At 38.8% G+C, this 17,104-nt stretch overlaps 1 protein-coding gene across 10 annotated transcripts in view; it reads right to left on the reverse strand.

Moving 5' to 3' along the window:
* PSD3 (pleckstrin and Sec7 domain containing 3) overlaps positions 1-17,104 on the reverse strand; it is a 682,522-nt gene that overhangs the window by 13,383 nt on the left and 652,035 nt on the right. For all 10 annotated transcript variants that reach the window (XM_074384015.1, XM_074384005.1, XM_074384006.1 and 7 more), the window contains one exon: positions 10,604-10,747. In XM_074384015.1, the coding sequence (XP_074240116.1) occupies positions 10,604-10,747 (144 nt within the window). The remainder of the gene's footprint in view (positions 1-10,603; positions 10,748-17,104) is intronic.

A 17,104-nucleotide genomic window follows, 5' to 3' on the forward strand; every position in this document is an offset into this window, starting at 1 on the left:
TATTTATATAGTTCGTGCTCGTGGCTTTCTGGGAAATCCAAAGAAAGGATGAATTTTGTTCTCTTGATTCCTTCTTCCTTTCTGCCCTACTGCTCTCTAAATGAACTCTACGATTTTAATTTTTTTTTTAAATTTAAAATTAAAAAGCTTACTTTTTAATATAATGATACAATCAGAATAAGTCAAGAGCTCAACATCAGCACAGTCCAGGAGGACTGGAGCTGGAGAAAGTGTTCTGAGAGCTTCATTTGTCTGCATTCTGTTCCCATGCCCTGCCCCATGAAGCTCTCTTGGAATCTCCTCTTGACTGCAGACTCAGCCCTACTTTACTCTTCACTGCCCCTACCAGTTTCCCAGACAGGCCCTTTGGAGAGGAAGGAGAGCAGAGTGACCATCAGTGGATGCTCCCCACATCCAGGCCCTGCTATTCCTTTTCTCAGGGCCCAACCAGTCGCTAAGACTAGGAGTAGTAAGCAGGTGCTTTAAATTTTGAATAATAACACTGTCATCTTGGTGAAGAAGAAAGAGGAGAAATGAGTTGTTAAGGAGAGTATGCAATTCCTGATGAAAACTAATTTTAAAATACTATGACTTCTCTCATTCTTTATACTGTTTCTTTAGTTTTCAAAATCCTTTCTTTAAACTCAGTCTGTGTAAGTATTCAGTTTTTCATCTCTTTTTCAAAACTAAAATCAAAATTATTTAAGTCTACAAAGCTTACTTAGAAAATATCACGCATTTTATTTTCTAGGTGGAAAACTCAAGAAATAAATTGTCCAGTTCCAATACACAAACAGAGCAATCTTATAAAGATCTGCCACCCACAAGGCTTCTGGCTCTGGCTATTCCCAAAGGTCTCACCCAGCTTGGCCTTGTGATGGTTTTGACTATAGCTGAGTATAATATTTAAAAAGAAAACACATCCTGTTTGGATTAATGGGATTACAGAGTTTGTTGCTCAGCAAAGTGTAAAAAAAATTAGCCTCTGAAACACAAGGATAGAAAGTTAAGCTTTTACTTACCCAAGATAAGTAATCTGGGCTAAAGAAGTACCGCTATCTGGATAAGACACTAAATTTCGCTTAAGGATAAGAGTTTGTCATTCATTAAATTTTTCCTTATATAACTTACATCTTCTAAAACAAGCAACCAAAAAAAGGTAGCTTGTTAATGGCGACATTTTAATATAGGGCATGTGCTTAATCTTTTGGTTTATATTTTGCTTTTCCTTCCGATTGTACTGGAATTTCCTGAGGTCATACCAGGAGTCATCCCTCAGAAGCACATTCCCAGAGTTCTGCATGACAGTTTGTGTGTCACACTCACAATTCCAAAAGGGCTAATGCCAGTCTTAATGAGACAGGGTCAGTCCTTCCAGGAAATCCTTAAAGTGTGATTTAAGGAAGAGCTGAAGGAACTATGCTCTAAACTACCTTCCCCAGTATCTCCTAAGTCATTTCATCACCAAGATTTATTTATTCCTTATGGACCTGAAGTAGTGGTTTTTTTTTTTTTTTTTTTGCGACAGAGTCTCGCTCTGTTGCCCAGGCTGGAATGCAATGGTACGATCTTCACTCACTGCAACCTCTGCCTCCCTGGTTCAGGCAATTCTCCTGCCTCAGCAAGTAGCTGGGATTACAGGTGCCTGCCGCCATGCCCACCTAATATTTTGTACTTTTAGCAGAGATGGAGATTTGCCATGTTGGCCAGGCTGGTCTCCAACTCCTGACCTAAGGGGATCCACCTTCCTTGGTCTCCCAAAGTGCTGGGATTAAAGGCATGAGCCACTGTGCCCAGCCTGGATATAGTTTAAAACTTTCTGAATTCCCAGTTCAAGTGACTCTTTAAATGGGAAGTACCATAAGTAGTCATCTTACCAGTTTGTATTCAATTCTGAGCTTGTCTTGGAAAAATACCTTTCAACCCAAGGAGTTAGTGAGCCACAAGTTATGTGTGGCTATAAGACATGCCAAATGGGGCTAGACTGGATTGAGATATGCTGTAGGTATAAAACAAACATTAGATTTGGAAGATTTGATATGGAAAAAAGAATGTAAAATATTTTTGACATACTACGCAGAAATTTTAAAATCTCACTACAATTAACGTCACCTGTTTCATCTATTATCCTTAGGAAATTTCAAGTATATAATACATTATTATGAAATATAATCACCAGGGTGTACATTATGTCTCCAGAACTTATGCATCTTATGACTGCAAGCTTTATCTTTTGATAAACATCTACCTACTTCCCTCCAACCCCGACCTCAACCCTTGGTGACTACCCTTCTACCCTCTGTTTCTTTGTGTTTGAGATTTTAGATTCCACATATAAGTTGCACAGGTTGCAACTGCTCCATGGTTCAGGTATATGAATGCCAGGGACATGTTTGCTGGCTTGTACCTCCAGCTGGAGATGAGGGAACATGGTGGTTCTGCTAGCTCAAGAGCAGGTCTGCCTTTGGTAAGTCATCTGGGCTGTTTCTCTAGACAGGGGCATGAGCTTGCAGCAAGTCAGCCAGCCCGGGATTAATTTCTCTGGTATGCAGGACCTGAGTTCACTGTTGTTCCTGAGCCCAAGTGCTGAGCACCCACCCATGTAAGCTTGGTGGAATGCTGATGGAGACCCAAGATTGGAGGAACACAGAGGCTACTGGCCCTCAGAGTGGGACACACTCCAGTAGTGGATCTGGTTTCAAGATGGTGCCATACTGTAGCAGCTTACATAAAGAGGGTAAAGTAAGGGACATACAACTTGTGCTCCTAATCTGAAGCAATATAGCTGTGTCAATTACAGGCAGCTCCTCAAACTAGGCTCAGGGCTTGCTATGGCTGTGGTATACTCCTGCAGTAAGAACTGCAGGTGTCTTCAGTGACAATGGAATCTGGTGGGGATCTTTTGCTTACTTTTTCCCCTGAAGGGGTGGTCCCTCTTGACTCCAAGCTAATCTTAGCAGGAAGATGAGTTGGCAGAGGCTGGGTGCCCCATCACCTCCACTATGATGCCTTCCTGGTCTTCTGAACACTACAGGGATCTCACCACTCCCTTGCTGCACTCTAACGCTTTCCCTCTGACCTCTAGTTGAGTTTTAGTTGTTTTTGTGAGGCGCATAAGAGCAAGGTATGTCTAAGCTATCTTGCAGACATCAGTTCTCAGCTCCTTTTCTTTTCTGCTTTCAAGATTCTCTGTGTTTAATTTTTGACAGTTTGATTATAATATGTCTTGGTGAATTCCTCTTTGGGTTGAATCTGATTGGCGGTCTTTGAGATTCATGTGCCTGGATGTTCATACCCTCCAAATTTGGGAAGTATTCAGTCTTTAAATAAGTATTCTTTAAATAAACTTTCTGCCATGTTCTCTCTCTTCCCCTTATCTTCTATGATGCAGTGATTAGCTCTCTTGATGGTGTTCCATGAATCCTGTAGATTTCTTTCTTCCTTCCTTTTCATTCTTTTGCCTGTTTTCCCACCTCTTGCTGGATTTTTTTAAAATGACATGTCTTCAAGTTTATAGCTTCTTTCTTCTGCATAATAAAGTCTGCTGCTGACACTTTCTCTTGCATTTTAAAAATGTCATTCAGTATATGCTTTAGCTCCAGAATTTGTTTGGCTTGTTAAATAATTTCTCTTAATTGAACTTCTTTTGTTCTTGTATTGTTTTCCTGATTTCACTGAGGAATGAGAATAAACTCTTATATTCTTCTCTTTGTATTCTTGTGGCCCACTGAGTTTTCTTAAAATAATTATTCCAAATTCTTTTTCAGGCAATGCATAGATGTCCATTTCTTTAAAGTTGGTTACTAGAATATTACGGTATTTTTAAAATTTTTACTGGATTATGTTACTTAACATCTTGCATTGCTGTTTTTCCATTTGAAGAAGCAGTTGTCTTCAGTCTTTAGTCTTGGGGTGAGAAATACTTCTGCAAACAGCACAGCTAGGGATTTTGAGGTCCTCTCAGACCTTTTCTATGAACATGTCTACTCTATACCTCTCATTCCAATTAGGGGCTCATTCTTACATTGTATGTGTTCTCTTGATCCTGCAAAGTTGAGTGCTGTTCTCTTGATCCTGCAAAGTTGAGTGTTCCCTAGGCCAGTGCCTTGTAATGCTCAAGTTTGTGTGTCCTCTCTGAATCCCACAGAGTTGAGTTCATTGAGAGTATGGGAGGTCATCTGTACTTGCTATCTGCAGTACATGCACTGGGAGCTGGCCTGTAGTGGGGCTGGTGGCGTGAGATGCATGGAGCATTTGGAGTACCTGTGGACCAGCTGGGGGAAGGGATCTATAGGCTGAGGTATCACATGCAGCTTGCGGGGAACTTGTGTTTTCAAAAGCATCTGTTATCATTTAAATATTACAATTCAGAGTAGTTTTTAGTCCTCTTTCATTATGTAATACAAAATGCAACTCCAAGTGACAAGGCAAGGATTATGTCTGTATTATTAACTGGACTAAGGGTATGAACAAACTGTTGATCTTAGATCTCTAGCTTTTGACTCAGAATTGTAATACAGAATCTCTTTGACTTGCAATAGGGTTATATCCCAATAAACCTATAGTAAGTTGAGAATATAACAAGTCAAAAATACTTTTACACTACCTAACCTGTTGAACATCATAACAGTCCAGCCTACCTTAAATGTGCTCAGAACATTTATAGTAACTTACAGTTGGGCAAAGTTATCTAACTCAAAACTATTTTATGATAAAATGTTGAATATCTCATGTAATATACTAAATACTGTCCTGAAAGTATAGCACTTTTGTACTATCATAAAGTCAAAAAATTGTAAGTCAAACCATCTTAAATTGGGAACCATCTGTACTTAGCATCTGACTAAAAAAAGAAAAGTCTTAAATTTCCCCAAGGATTTTATTAACCTACACTATCTCAGTTCCTCAGATCCAGACATATAATCACCTTCGTCTTGTCTTCTGTAAAGGAGATAGCATTTGATTCCAGGCTAGACTTACTAAGATTAAGACTTTTGCCACTTATCTTCTTTAAGTAGGTTAACATAACTTCTCCATTGCTTTCACTAGGAAAAACAAGGTAAATAATGGCTACCTTTGTACTTTTATGATCCAGACCACTTGTAACTTAATAGCTAGAAAATTCTGTTTCAGAGGGTGGGTTTGCCTTGTAACAATTGACAATGTATTGAGATATGCCTCTGTACTGCTCCCGTGAAAGGAAAAGTGATCTAGATTATGGTCCCTAATGTGAAAATTACTTCCTCAATGTTAATAAATAAAAATAAACAATTTGAGGAAACAGGGCTAGGATTACAACCAGAAAATGTGCTCAAAAGGAAATACAGCAAACTACCCAACACTACACACTATGCAACAAGACACCCAACAGTAAAACTAAAGGTTTTCAACTTGAAATTTATATTATCTATGCTTCCAGATATGAACTATTTGGGGCTTCCCTAATGACTCTGAATGGAATGTCTTTGTTTTCTCTAACATATCAATTTTGGAAGGAATTGTGCTGTTTTAAATGTCCCAAGGACTAGAAATTCAGAAAAAGGTGCATCATGCTTCAAGACTGTCCTAGATTTTTAAGAAAATATTCTGTCCCAAGAAATTTATAAGTTATATTATAGTGGACATTTGCTGTTTCTAAAATTGAATTTCCTAGCCATGTGGTTGGTGTGGGCCATAACTGTATTAAGCCATAAGCATATGCTACTCTGGGTCACAATTCAGGAGTGGGTATTCAGCTGAATTCAAGCCCATTAAGTCAAGTGACCTTTATTCTAAGTCTTTGGTTTCAGTCATGAGGGTAGTGGACATTCTCTCTTTTCCTGCTGGATTGGAACCTGAAAACACATATACCCGGAAGTATCTTTGTTCTAAGCATGAAGGGACTATGAATTCCAAGCCTATGTTTAAAGATCTAACTAATAAAGCATATAAAACTGGCTGCAGCCTCTACTACAGGATTTACAAACTCAAAAGCCTTCAGGGACTAGAGCAATGACACAAACTGTAGAAAGCTATCAGATGTGATACATTAATAACAGGGAATGGTGAGAAGGACAAGGCCTGTCTTTCCTAAATGCATTTAAATTACAATTAAAACAAATACAACATTATGTGGGCCAAAGAAAACAAGTTGACATTAGGTGGGCTGGCCACATCAAATTCATTGGCATTGTGTCCAGAGGTTTTCTACCTGGCTTTACAATGACCTGAAAGCCAGCTATTAACCTGACCTTGAGCAATTCCTCTGTAGTAAATTTCTTGCAGTCCAGTCATGGTTTTAATAGGCTTGGGCTGCTGTATCTTCTCCCTCTCCCTACTCAGGTCCAGCTCAACTTAAGGATTATGCTAACATCTGTAATCATCTTAAATGTTGCATTTGTAACTTCTTAACTGTTGCATCCAAAATATCTTGAAACATCCTTCTAGTTTTGTTGATTTTAAAGCTGAAGAAACATAAAACCAAAACATTAGAGCCAACTGCATTGCTGTCAAGGGAATTTCTTTAATGGTGTTGTGTCTTAAGGGGCCCAGGTGTTTTCCAGAACAGCTCAATCAACTGTGCTTTGTTGGGAGCCTTGTAAATTTTTGTATCTGACACAAAACATCCATCTGCCCCAGAACTTGATCTGCTTCCTAATGTACCAGAAGCACAGGGACCAATTAAATATTTTTAAGTAAAATGAGAACTGAATGCAATGGAAAAAAAGTAAATTTATAAGGAAATGTGGCTATTTCTGGTATTTATTTCTTAAAACTGTAAAATGATGGTGAGTTTCTCAATGTAGACTTATGCTTAACAGCTGTTTTAGAAGTAAAATTAGATTCCAGGCCATAGCTTGGAGGGTACCAATTCAATCAAAACCAAAACATCCCTTCCCTTAGAGTTAAGTCAATGAAGAGAGCCCATTCTGAGTGAAGTCTACTGCTTTAAGTAAAAGAGAATCTTTTTCTAACAGGCTAAGATAGCAGTTTCCTTGCTCTCTGTAGATTTTTTTTTTTTTTTTAGGTTTTTTTTTTTTAATTGCATTTTAGGTTTTGGGGTACATGTGATGAACATGCAAGATTGTTGCATAGGTACACACATGGCAGTGTGCTTTGCTGCCTTCCGTCCCCTCACCTGTATCTGTCATTTCTCCCCATGCTACCTCTTCCCACCTCCCCACCCCCCGCCCCTCCCCCATTTCCCCCCAACGGACTCCAGTGTGTAGTGCTCCCCTCCCTGTGTCCATGTGTTCTCATTGTTCAACACCCGCCTATGAGCGAGAATATACGATGTTTGATTTTCTGCTCTTGTGTCAGTTTGCTGAGAATGATGGTTTCCAGGTTCATCCATGTCCCTACAAAGGACGTGAACTCATCGTTTTTGATGGCTGCATAATATTCCATGGTGTATATGTACCACATTTTCCCTATCCAGTCTATCATCGTTGGGCATTTGGGTTGGTTCCAGGTCTTTGCTATTGTAAACAGTGCTGCAATGAACATTTGTGTGCACGTGTCCTTGTAGTAGATTTTTTTAAAACCCTAAACCTATGTATTTACCAGAATTTCTAATCCTTTACTGTCAGTCAGAGGTTGGACAATTTCTGAGGCACAGAAAGAGCAGTAAACTTGGGTCGCCATGAAGCATTGTTGTACTCAAACCAACCTGAGATTTAAATGACTGAAATGCATAAAATTAGGAACACTCCTGGTGTTATTACTAATAGCTTAATATTCTGTCAAAATAAAAGTGATTTTCCTTATCAAGACTTGTAAAAATTGTAAGAATTGCTTTGAAACCAAGGAAGTCTCTGTTGATGAGGACCAACCACAGGAGTAGGTGAGAGCACTCATTCATGCCTGTGATCTTCCCTGGTGATTAAAGCCCGTTTTCCTGTCACTGCCCATCTGTGGGCTCCCACTGAAATGCAGACACTGCTGTCTGTTCTCACCTGGGTCTGCTCAGGGAAAGTTGCTTATGAGGGAAAGGATGCTGTGCAAAGACTCCCCGCAAGCACTCACAAGAGACGAATTCTGGTGGCTACAATAAGAGCAAAGTGAACTCTATATGATATATGACTTCAATGTTAAGTTAGTGAAAAACAACTGTTCACTTTTTAAAAAGCACTACTATTATAAAACCCTTTGTAAATAACAGCTGAAAATTTTCCCTGTTCATGACATAAATATCAGCTGTACCAAGTCAGGTATTCTTGCGTCCTTCTGATAGACACAGGTGAAGGAGCTTGACAGACAAGTCAACCTGCTTGACGTATTACCATATGGTCTGATTTTAATGAGTGCTGGAACGCAGTCTGCAAGCTCACTGAAGTGACGATTTGATGAAAGCAAGACTTAATCTCTGCAAAGCCTGGTCTAACTTCATATTAGGAATTGAAAATGCTGGTTCCTGATGGATTACAGTTTCTGAAAAGAGGCAGCGCTGTAGACTCAAAAGCAGGGAGGGCTCCTAGCAACGGGAACCTTTCCATGGCCTCGCAACCGCCCCCCACCTCCTGGGGAAAGGCTCTTCCTGCTTGGGCATCAAGGGCTCCAGAGAGGTGCTCAGTGCTAGAAGCAGGGACTGAGGTGTTGGGAAATTTAATTAGCATGTGTGAAACCAAATAGGCCTATGGCTTAAAGCCACTCCAGAAGTGTGAAAAATAATGATTGCTTTTTGAGAACTCCCATTTTCCAAGAATGAACAAGCCTGGGGAAAGATGAGCTGCTTAGTTTTTTGTTGTTGGGTTTTTAAAAATATATATTTTTTCAAGTTTTTTTTTTTTTTTTTTTTTTTTTTTTTTTTTTTTTTTTTTTTTTGCTGTTAAGGCTTCTGCAGTTTTTGCTAAGAAACATTTACCTTTACCAAAATAAATATTTCTCTTAGTATAGTTCTCTGCCCAGGGCAAGGATTGGCTTGATCATCAAGAAAGTAGTACATGGATCTGTAGTGGAAGTGCCATTTTTTGAATCAAATGCTACATTTGATAATAGAAATATTATAACTCAGAGACTTTTTAAGGCTTCCATGAAATTTTATCCCATTCAGTAAGTGCACATAGAGCAAAGGCTGGAAATGAACTTCAGTTTACAGTGTTGGGTAAGGGGAGGTATTATGCAATCCACTACAGGTACAAAGACAGAAGAAAATAACTTCAGCATAATGAAGATTGTGGCAAGTACTATAACAGATGATTCCCAGCTAGTAGATCTAAAGCAGGCTTTTCATGGCTGTATCCTCAAAAGATGAAAAGGATTTTCAGAAATGAAGATGATGGTAAGAAAATCTGAGGCAGAAGAAAGAAGGTGAACAAAGGTATAAACATGTGTTTGGGGAAGTGGGCAGAAATGTGACTAACATAGGGAGGCCGGTCTGGGAAAGACAGAGGTTGTCTAAAGGTAGAGATGCCAAATCCTCTCTCATGGAAGAAGTGAGACTTTCTTTAGGAAATAATTGCATCATGGGAGTAGGGGGAAACCACAGGCAGCTGTTGAACAGAGAAATGTCATCATCTTGGGTTGAGCTTCAGAAAAATAGCTAGCCAAAGGACTCAGGATGAACTGAGGAAAGGAGAGAGAAGTGAGAGAGGAGAAAGCCAGGGCACAGAAGAGGAAGTATTTATAAAGCAACGCAAGGAAGGGACAGGTGTGAGATGCCGCAGAGACAGGTCGCTAGGATTTGGACACTTAGAAGATTTGAAATTTCAAGGCTGAGGAGGAAATCAGATAGTAAGATGGAAATGAAGGATAGGAACAATAAGAAGTAAAAGGGACCAGAGCTACAATGAACTTAAGAACAGCTAAAGACAGATTCAGCACACCCAACAGAAAAAAACAAAACAAAGGTCAAATTAGTCAAAATAATTAATTCTTTTTATGTTAGATTGCATGCTACCTACTTAAAAAGGCACTTTCAATATCTGAAGGTACAGGCCAAGGGAGTCAGGGGACCCCCGTATAACCCTGACATTAATTTGGAAGAAAACTGAGCCAAAGGAAATATCTAGAAATACACTGTTTTCAACTTGTGCTTAAATTTTACACTTTTCCATGCCAGAGCATATGGATCCTCACCATTTTTTTTAATAAGCACACTGACTATATAGATGGATGTGTCACAACTTAATTTATCAACCCGCTTCTGAAGGGCAGTGGGTGGCAAGAAGAAAAACACACTGGTGATACCGAACAGCAATAATGTGCAGGAAAAAGCTGATGCCTTACCTCACCCTGTGGCTCATTTCCTCCCTTTTGCTTTTTTTGACTCCAATTCTGCCGGAAGAGACACAGGGATACAGAAAGCAGCTGTCTACCCTGGCATGTCCCTCTCCTGTTCTTTCTTTTTCTTCCCCTCACAGCGGGCGCACACTATTCCAGGCAGGCTATTTGCTTTTAAGTGTATAAACTGACAGTTACTCTTTGATGTTTGTTTGGCCCTTAAATAGAATTACAAACAAGAGGGGTCACCTTGACCTAGACCTTGCCAGGAGCTCCCAAATTAGAGCCAGGGCCAAGATAAACCTCTCACAGTGACAGTAGCTGCAAATAAAAATACCGCCTCATGGACAAATCATAAGATAACTCAGTAATCGACATCTATTCACATTTAGAGGAAACACACCTCAAACTCCAGATAGTGGTCTTTCAGTTTGTACTCATCGACATCCTTGGCTTTGACCTTCTTGTCAGGGGGATAGGAGCGGTGCTCGGCCAGCTCGGTGGTGATCTGCTTCAGCTTATTTTCATGTGACTTCAGCTGCTCCTCCTGCAGGAAATTGTGAAGCCATTTAGTGTTCAAAAAGACAAGTCAATAACAAAGCATAGCATACTTTAAAACAATCCCTTATGTTGAATGACTTTAATTCATTAAAACAGCCCAATATGCCTCTGCTGCTACATCCTTCCAGCTTTCTCGTGCCTGTGTTCACATATTTCATATATTCCTTCCCAGGATGGCAACCAAGGCCAACTTCTTTAATCAGGTCTCTTGTCATAACATCACATAGCTTCAGAGCTCTTTATCACGTGTAACTGCCCGTGAGTTGGGACCAGGCCTTAAGAGATACCCTGACAGGTACTTTACCAGCTGAACAGTTAAGCTCCTATCATGACAGCTGCATACCTTAGCTTCACCATTTCATGCCCACTCAGCAGTGCTGCCAGTTTTTCCATCCATTCAGTGAATGAACTGACATCTTCTATCTGCATATTTTTTTTTCTTTTTTGAAAGAAGCAGTGCTACCAAGAAATATTTCTTCTCTGAAGCTTATCAGATGGTATTCTAAAAAATGCAGCTATCTCGCTTTTTTCTCTCCAAAGCAGCAGAGGTTGTTAGTTCCTTCAACTTTATTGACTCAAAGCAGCCCTTCAGTGAAAATGTGTCTACCTATTCAGCAATTATTGCCTTAATAGCATTATTATAGGTACCAGGTACCAATGCAATAAGGTTGATCTTACCATTTATGTCACCTTAGCAATAGGCTACCTAAAAAGATATGCTACTGAACCTTCTGGCAGCATTTAAAAAACATTCTTGAAATTCTCTTGCATTCTTGAAAATGTATGACTCCTTACTGTTCTATTTTCAAATGCAAATTATCCAAACTTCACACATACAATAGGATAAAGGGGTGAAGGCAAATGAAACAGATCTGATTAAATTAGATAATAAATGTATTTTATATAACATCAACATAATTTCTGAATACCTAAATCTTGTAGAATGAGGTGAAGTTTTTTTTTAAAAACCAGAAAATGAAAAACTATGGGCACTAAATTAAGGTTATATAACATTATTGTAAATTTAAAGAAGATGTCCAGAAATTATAAGCATCACATATCATAACTATCTTAGGGACTTTTGTAATAAGGTACATATTAAAAGCCAAACAGCAACAACAAAATCCAAGTCAAAAACATCAAAATAGAAGAAAACAATGGCAAATAAATAGCGGAGTACATGAATGGAAAAATGAACAAGAAAGGTGGCATGAACACGTGGAGTGATCTAAAAATGACAAGGTTCATTTCTAAATGTCAACTATAAGAAAACAAAATAAAACACTCTGAGAAGTCCCAGGAAAAAAGAAACCTATGGTGAGATTTCAGAAAGGAGTCTACATCTCCAAACCTATTATTTGTATACTGATAATGATGAATGTCAAAAATGTTTCTGGTAGCTTTTATTTACAACTTCTTACTCATCTATTAACTTTACCCAAGGAGACTATCAACTATGTTGTGTATTGAATGTGTCCACTCAACATTAATGTTGAAGCCTTAACCTCCAGTGTAGCTGTACTTGAAAATGGGTCCCTAAAGAAGTAATAATAGCCGGGCGCGGTGGCTCAAGCCTGTAATCCCAGCACTTTGGGAGGCCGAGGCGGGTGGATCACGAGGTCAAGAGATCGAGACCATCCTGGTCAACATGGTGAAACCCCGTCTCTACTAAAAATACAAAACATTAGCTGGGCATGGTGGCGTGTGCCTGTAATCCCAGCTACTCAGGAAGCTGAGGCAGGAGAATTGCCTGAACCCAGGAGGCAGAGGTTGCGGTGAGCCGAGATGGCGCCATTGCACTCCAGCCTGGGTAACAAGAGCGACACTCCGTCTCAAAAAAAAAAAAAAAAAAAAAAAAAAGAAGTAATAATGGTTAAATGAGGTCATAAGTGTGGGGCACATATCCAGTAGGATTAGTGCCCTTATGTGAAAAGACATTGTGTGCATGGACCAAGAGGAGGCTGTGGCGGCCATTTACAGCCCTAGGGGAGAGCCCTCACAATACATCAACTCTGCTGGGACCTTGATTTTGGACTTCCAGCCTCCAGAATGATGAGAAAATAGAAGTCTGCTGTTGAAGCCACCCAATCTATAGTATTTTGTTATGGCAGCCTGAGCTAAGAAAAACTATATCAATAGTTTTTATATAAAGTCATTTTCCTTTGTGTATTTACTGCAATATGTAAATTACCTAATAGACTTTTTGACAAATAATATTTAGTGACTAGATCACCTCAAAAAATAAAAGCATGATGTATTTTCCTTCTTTTCTAAAAAAAGTTTCAGATATATAAAGTCATATTGAATGGTATGTAAAAAACATATATCTAACACAAGAATTTAAGAAATAAAATAGAAATAAATTGAAACTCCCTGTATATACGTGCTCATCTCATTCATTTTCAGTGTCATTCACATACAAAGGTATGTAATCATAAAAATACTAAAGTGTAGCCAGGTGCAGTAGCTCATGGCTGTAATCCTAGCATTTCAGGAGGCTGAGGCAGGCAGATCATCTAAGGTCAGGAGTTTGAGACAGCCTGACCAACATGGTGAAACCCAGTCTCTACTAAAACTACAAAAATTAGCCTGGCATAGTGGTGCATGCCTGTAATCCCAGTTACTCCAGAGGCTGAGGCAAAAGAATTATTTGAACCTGGAAGGTGGAGGTTGCAGTAAGCCAAGATTGTACCACTCACTGCACTCCAGCCTGGGCAACAGAGCAAGACTCCATCTCAAAAAAACCCCAAAACCAAAAACCAAAAAACAGAAGTGTATTCTCTAGGTTTTATACTTTATATAAAAACTATTTAAAGCCTTTCTTTTTTAACTTTTTTCCACTCAATATGTTTTTCAGATTTGTCTACATGTATGCTCTAGTGCTTGCCTCTTAATCATTGTGTAATATCCCACTGCAGGACACATTACCATTTTGTTTAAGGATATTTAGCTTGTTGTCAGATTTCTTGTTTTGGGATTTTCTTTCCCTGTTATAAGTAAGTGATGTTGCAACAGACATTCTTACACATCTTCTAGGGAATCTGAGCAAGAGTTTTTGTGTAGTGTGTCACCAAGAGTTGGCATTTCTGGGTTTTAGAATATGCACATCTTTAAGATGACTGTTTTCTGAAGTGTTTTTATCTGTTTACGTTTCCACAGCAGGTCTGAAAGTTCTCTTTGTTTAGCATCCTTGTCAAAATATATTATACTTGTAAATTTTTGCTAATTTCAGAGGTAAAAAATGATAAGCCACTGTGATTTGAATTTATGTTTCCCTGGATATGAGCGAGGATGAGATTTTGTTCACAGGTTTACTTGGTTTCCTCTTCTGTGAATTACTGGACCCATTTTTCTATTGCGTTGTTTGCCTTTTAAAAGATAGATTTGTATCATTACAGTTATTTATATGTCAAGAAACCAAACTCTTTATATTTTTGACTAAGAAAATGATTAGAATCCAAATACTTTAAAAAAATAAGACTTTATGTAATTTGGTAAAAGAATTTACAAATTTTTCTACTTTTGCACTTTGGGTCTATGCAAATATACTTTTAGATGTTTTCTTCTTCCAAAAGCTTTAGATTTAGGCTTTAAATCTTGAATATTCAAATGTCTCTTTTTCTGTTGAATAAATCCCAATTTCTACTTATTTTAACGAGGAGTACGGGCTAGAATGACAATATACACAACGTCTTATATTTTTCACCTTCCTCCCAATACCAGGGCTTGCCAGGGCTTGTTCACTGTTACCAAGCTATGTTTTATCAACCTGGAGCATAAAGGGCTGGTCGTTTAGGCTAAATTTTTATGAAGGAACTAACAAAAGAAGTCCTGATGTTCAATGTGCAATGCTCCACTGCTATTTCACTGCCTTCACAGAGCAGGAGTCAATAAAGTCATCTCAAAATAAAGCATTTTAAAATCACATCTCCTTAAAACTGTCCATTTTGAACAGTGAAATATAAATGTCAAGTGGCTCTTACAGACGTAGCCTGATCATGCAAATTATTCCAGGGCTAGAATCCCATGGTAAGAAAGTTAACTATTTTCCTCACACACTCAACACAAAAAAACCAATGGTCAAAACAAAGTGGGACAGAGGCTGCGGCCATGGAGATGTCACACTCTCAGACTCAGGACAGTTACATTTGTAATGGACATGAAGAAAGACTAAGTAGGAATTCGTTTTTTTCCCCTTCCCTTTCGTCTTTCTTTTTACAGTTCTGTAGGGATGCATACTTACTGTTTTTAGAAGGCAATACTAGCAAAAGAGATTTCAGAGATGGCAGAAAATTACTATATCTGATCATGTAAAGAAAGGGCATGGAGACAGGAAATAGCACAAACTCATAAAATTGTTTTTTAAGTTAGGAAGTGACAATTAAAAAAACTTAAACTGAAAATACTAGATACAAGAAAAGTTGTTGTAGTTACATGCCAATAGATTTAAATCATTAAGACCTATCATAATATATACAATAATATTTTAACTAAAAGGCAAGTTTTAGATGTCACTGAAGATTTCACTTTTTCAGATAAGGGGCTAATATCCAAAGTATTTAAGAAACTCAAACAACATAATAGCAAGAAAATAAAGCAAATAAAAAAATGGGCAAAGGACGTTGCTATGGTTTCCTTGTATCCCCTCCCAACTTCATGCTGAAACTTAAGAGATGGTGCCTTCTGGAAAGTGATTAAGTCTCTCATGAAAGGATTAGAGTCTTATAAAAGAGCTGGAGGAATCTAGATCTAGGCCCTTTTTTGCCCCTCCGTCTTCTGTCATGTGAGGATACAACATTTGTCCTCGCAAATGTTGTGAGGAAAATTTGGAAAATTGTATGAAGACTCCTCAAAAAACTAAAAATGGAATTACCAAATGATCTAGCAATCCCACTTCTGAGTATGTAGCCAAAGAAATGAAATCATCTAAAAAATATATGGCATTCTCATGGTGAGACCATGCCTTATCTTCTTCAAGAAGAGGGAACAGCTCTTGGCTGCAGCATTATTACAACAGCTAAGATCTAGAAGAGACCTAAGTGTCCTTTAACAAATGAATAAGGTCAATGTGGTGTATATGTACAATGGAATATTATTCAGCCTTAAAATGAGGAAATTCTGTCATCTGTAACAACACGGACAAACCTGGAGGACATTTCGCTAAGTAAGCCAGGCACAGAAAGACAGATATTGGATGATCTCATATACGGAATCTAAAACAATGGAACTCATAGAAATAAAGAGAATGGTGGTTACCAGACGCTGGGGGTGAGCTACTGGGGAGATGCTGGTCAAAGGACAAAAAACCTTAGACGGGAGGAAAAATTTCTATTGATGCACTGTGTATTTCAAACTTGCTCTAAGAGCAGATTTTAAATATTCTCACCGTAAAAAGAAAGATATAGCAAAACATCACAATTATACCCAGAAATACATATAATTATTATATGTCAATTCAAATTCTTAAAAAAGATTTGATTTTTTTCCTACTTACATAGTACTTGGATTTTGAGAAAAACTTTGTGATTTCCTTTAAAATAGTAAGCTCTAATTTCATCTCTATGAAGACCATATTACTTGACTGATGAGGCAATGGGAACAGGCAACTTGGCTGTTCAAGATCTTGCGGTGAGTCAAGGGCTAAGCTGGAGTCACAGCCCTTCTCCTGCCATGCACAGCCCAGGACCAAGGCCCAGAAACCAGCTTTTTATCTTTTTATACCAAGCGTAAGATTTACTTATTATGGAGAGAAGGATGAGAGAAAAGCTGTGAAAACTTAAAGGAAACGATAACATAGAAATACAGATGGCTCCAAGAGGGAAAGGAGGAAGGAGAGAGAAGGCAGAGAGAACCGGAGAACAGAGAACACATTTATCCATTCACGAACCTCAGCAAGCACCCACAACAGGAGGCCGTGCTGGGTGCTGGGAGTAAGAAGAGTGAACAGCCACAGTTGCTGCCTCTAAGCTGCGGGATACAGAATCTTAGAAGTTCCAAGGTGGAAGACAACCTGGCTGCTGTCCTTTCTACCCTCTGTCTTAGAGGAGATGGAGACCCAGAGAGTTCAAGTACTTGCTCCAGTTCAGATAAAAGGACAGAGCAGCAGAAGCCCCATTTGCCCAACTTCTATCATAATATCACCTTGGAACACCCTTCTAAAACTGAAAGCGGCTGTTAACAACATAGCTTCAGCACATTCTCTTACTTGACATCTCAATCCTAAACTCGGCTTTCAAAGCTTTTGGTAAATTCCACTGCTGCAGGGTCTCCTCTGCTATACTCAAATGTGCAGGCTGTACTTGGGGCTATTCACCCTGCTCCAAATTCCATTCAAAACCTGTGT

This window comes from Saimiri boliviensis, chromosome 13, assembly GCF_048565385.1.
Source record: "Saimiri boliviensis isolate mSaiBol1 chromosome 13, mSaiBol1.pri, whole genome shotgun sequence".
Lineage (NCBI taxonomy): Eukaryota > Metazoa > Chordata > Mammalia > Primates > Cebidae > Saimiri > Saimiri boliviensis.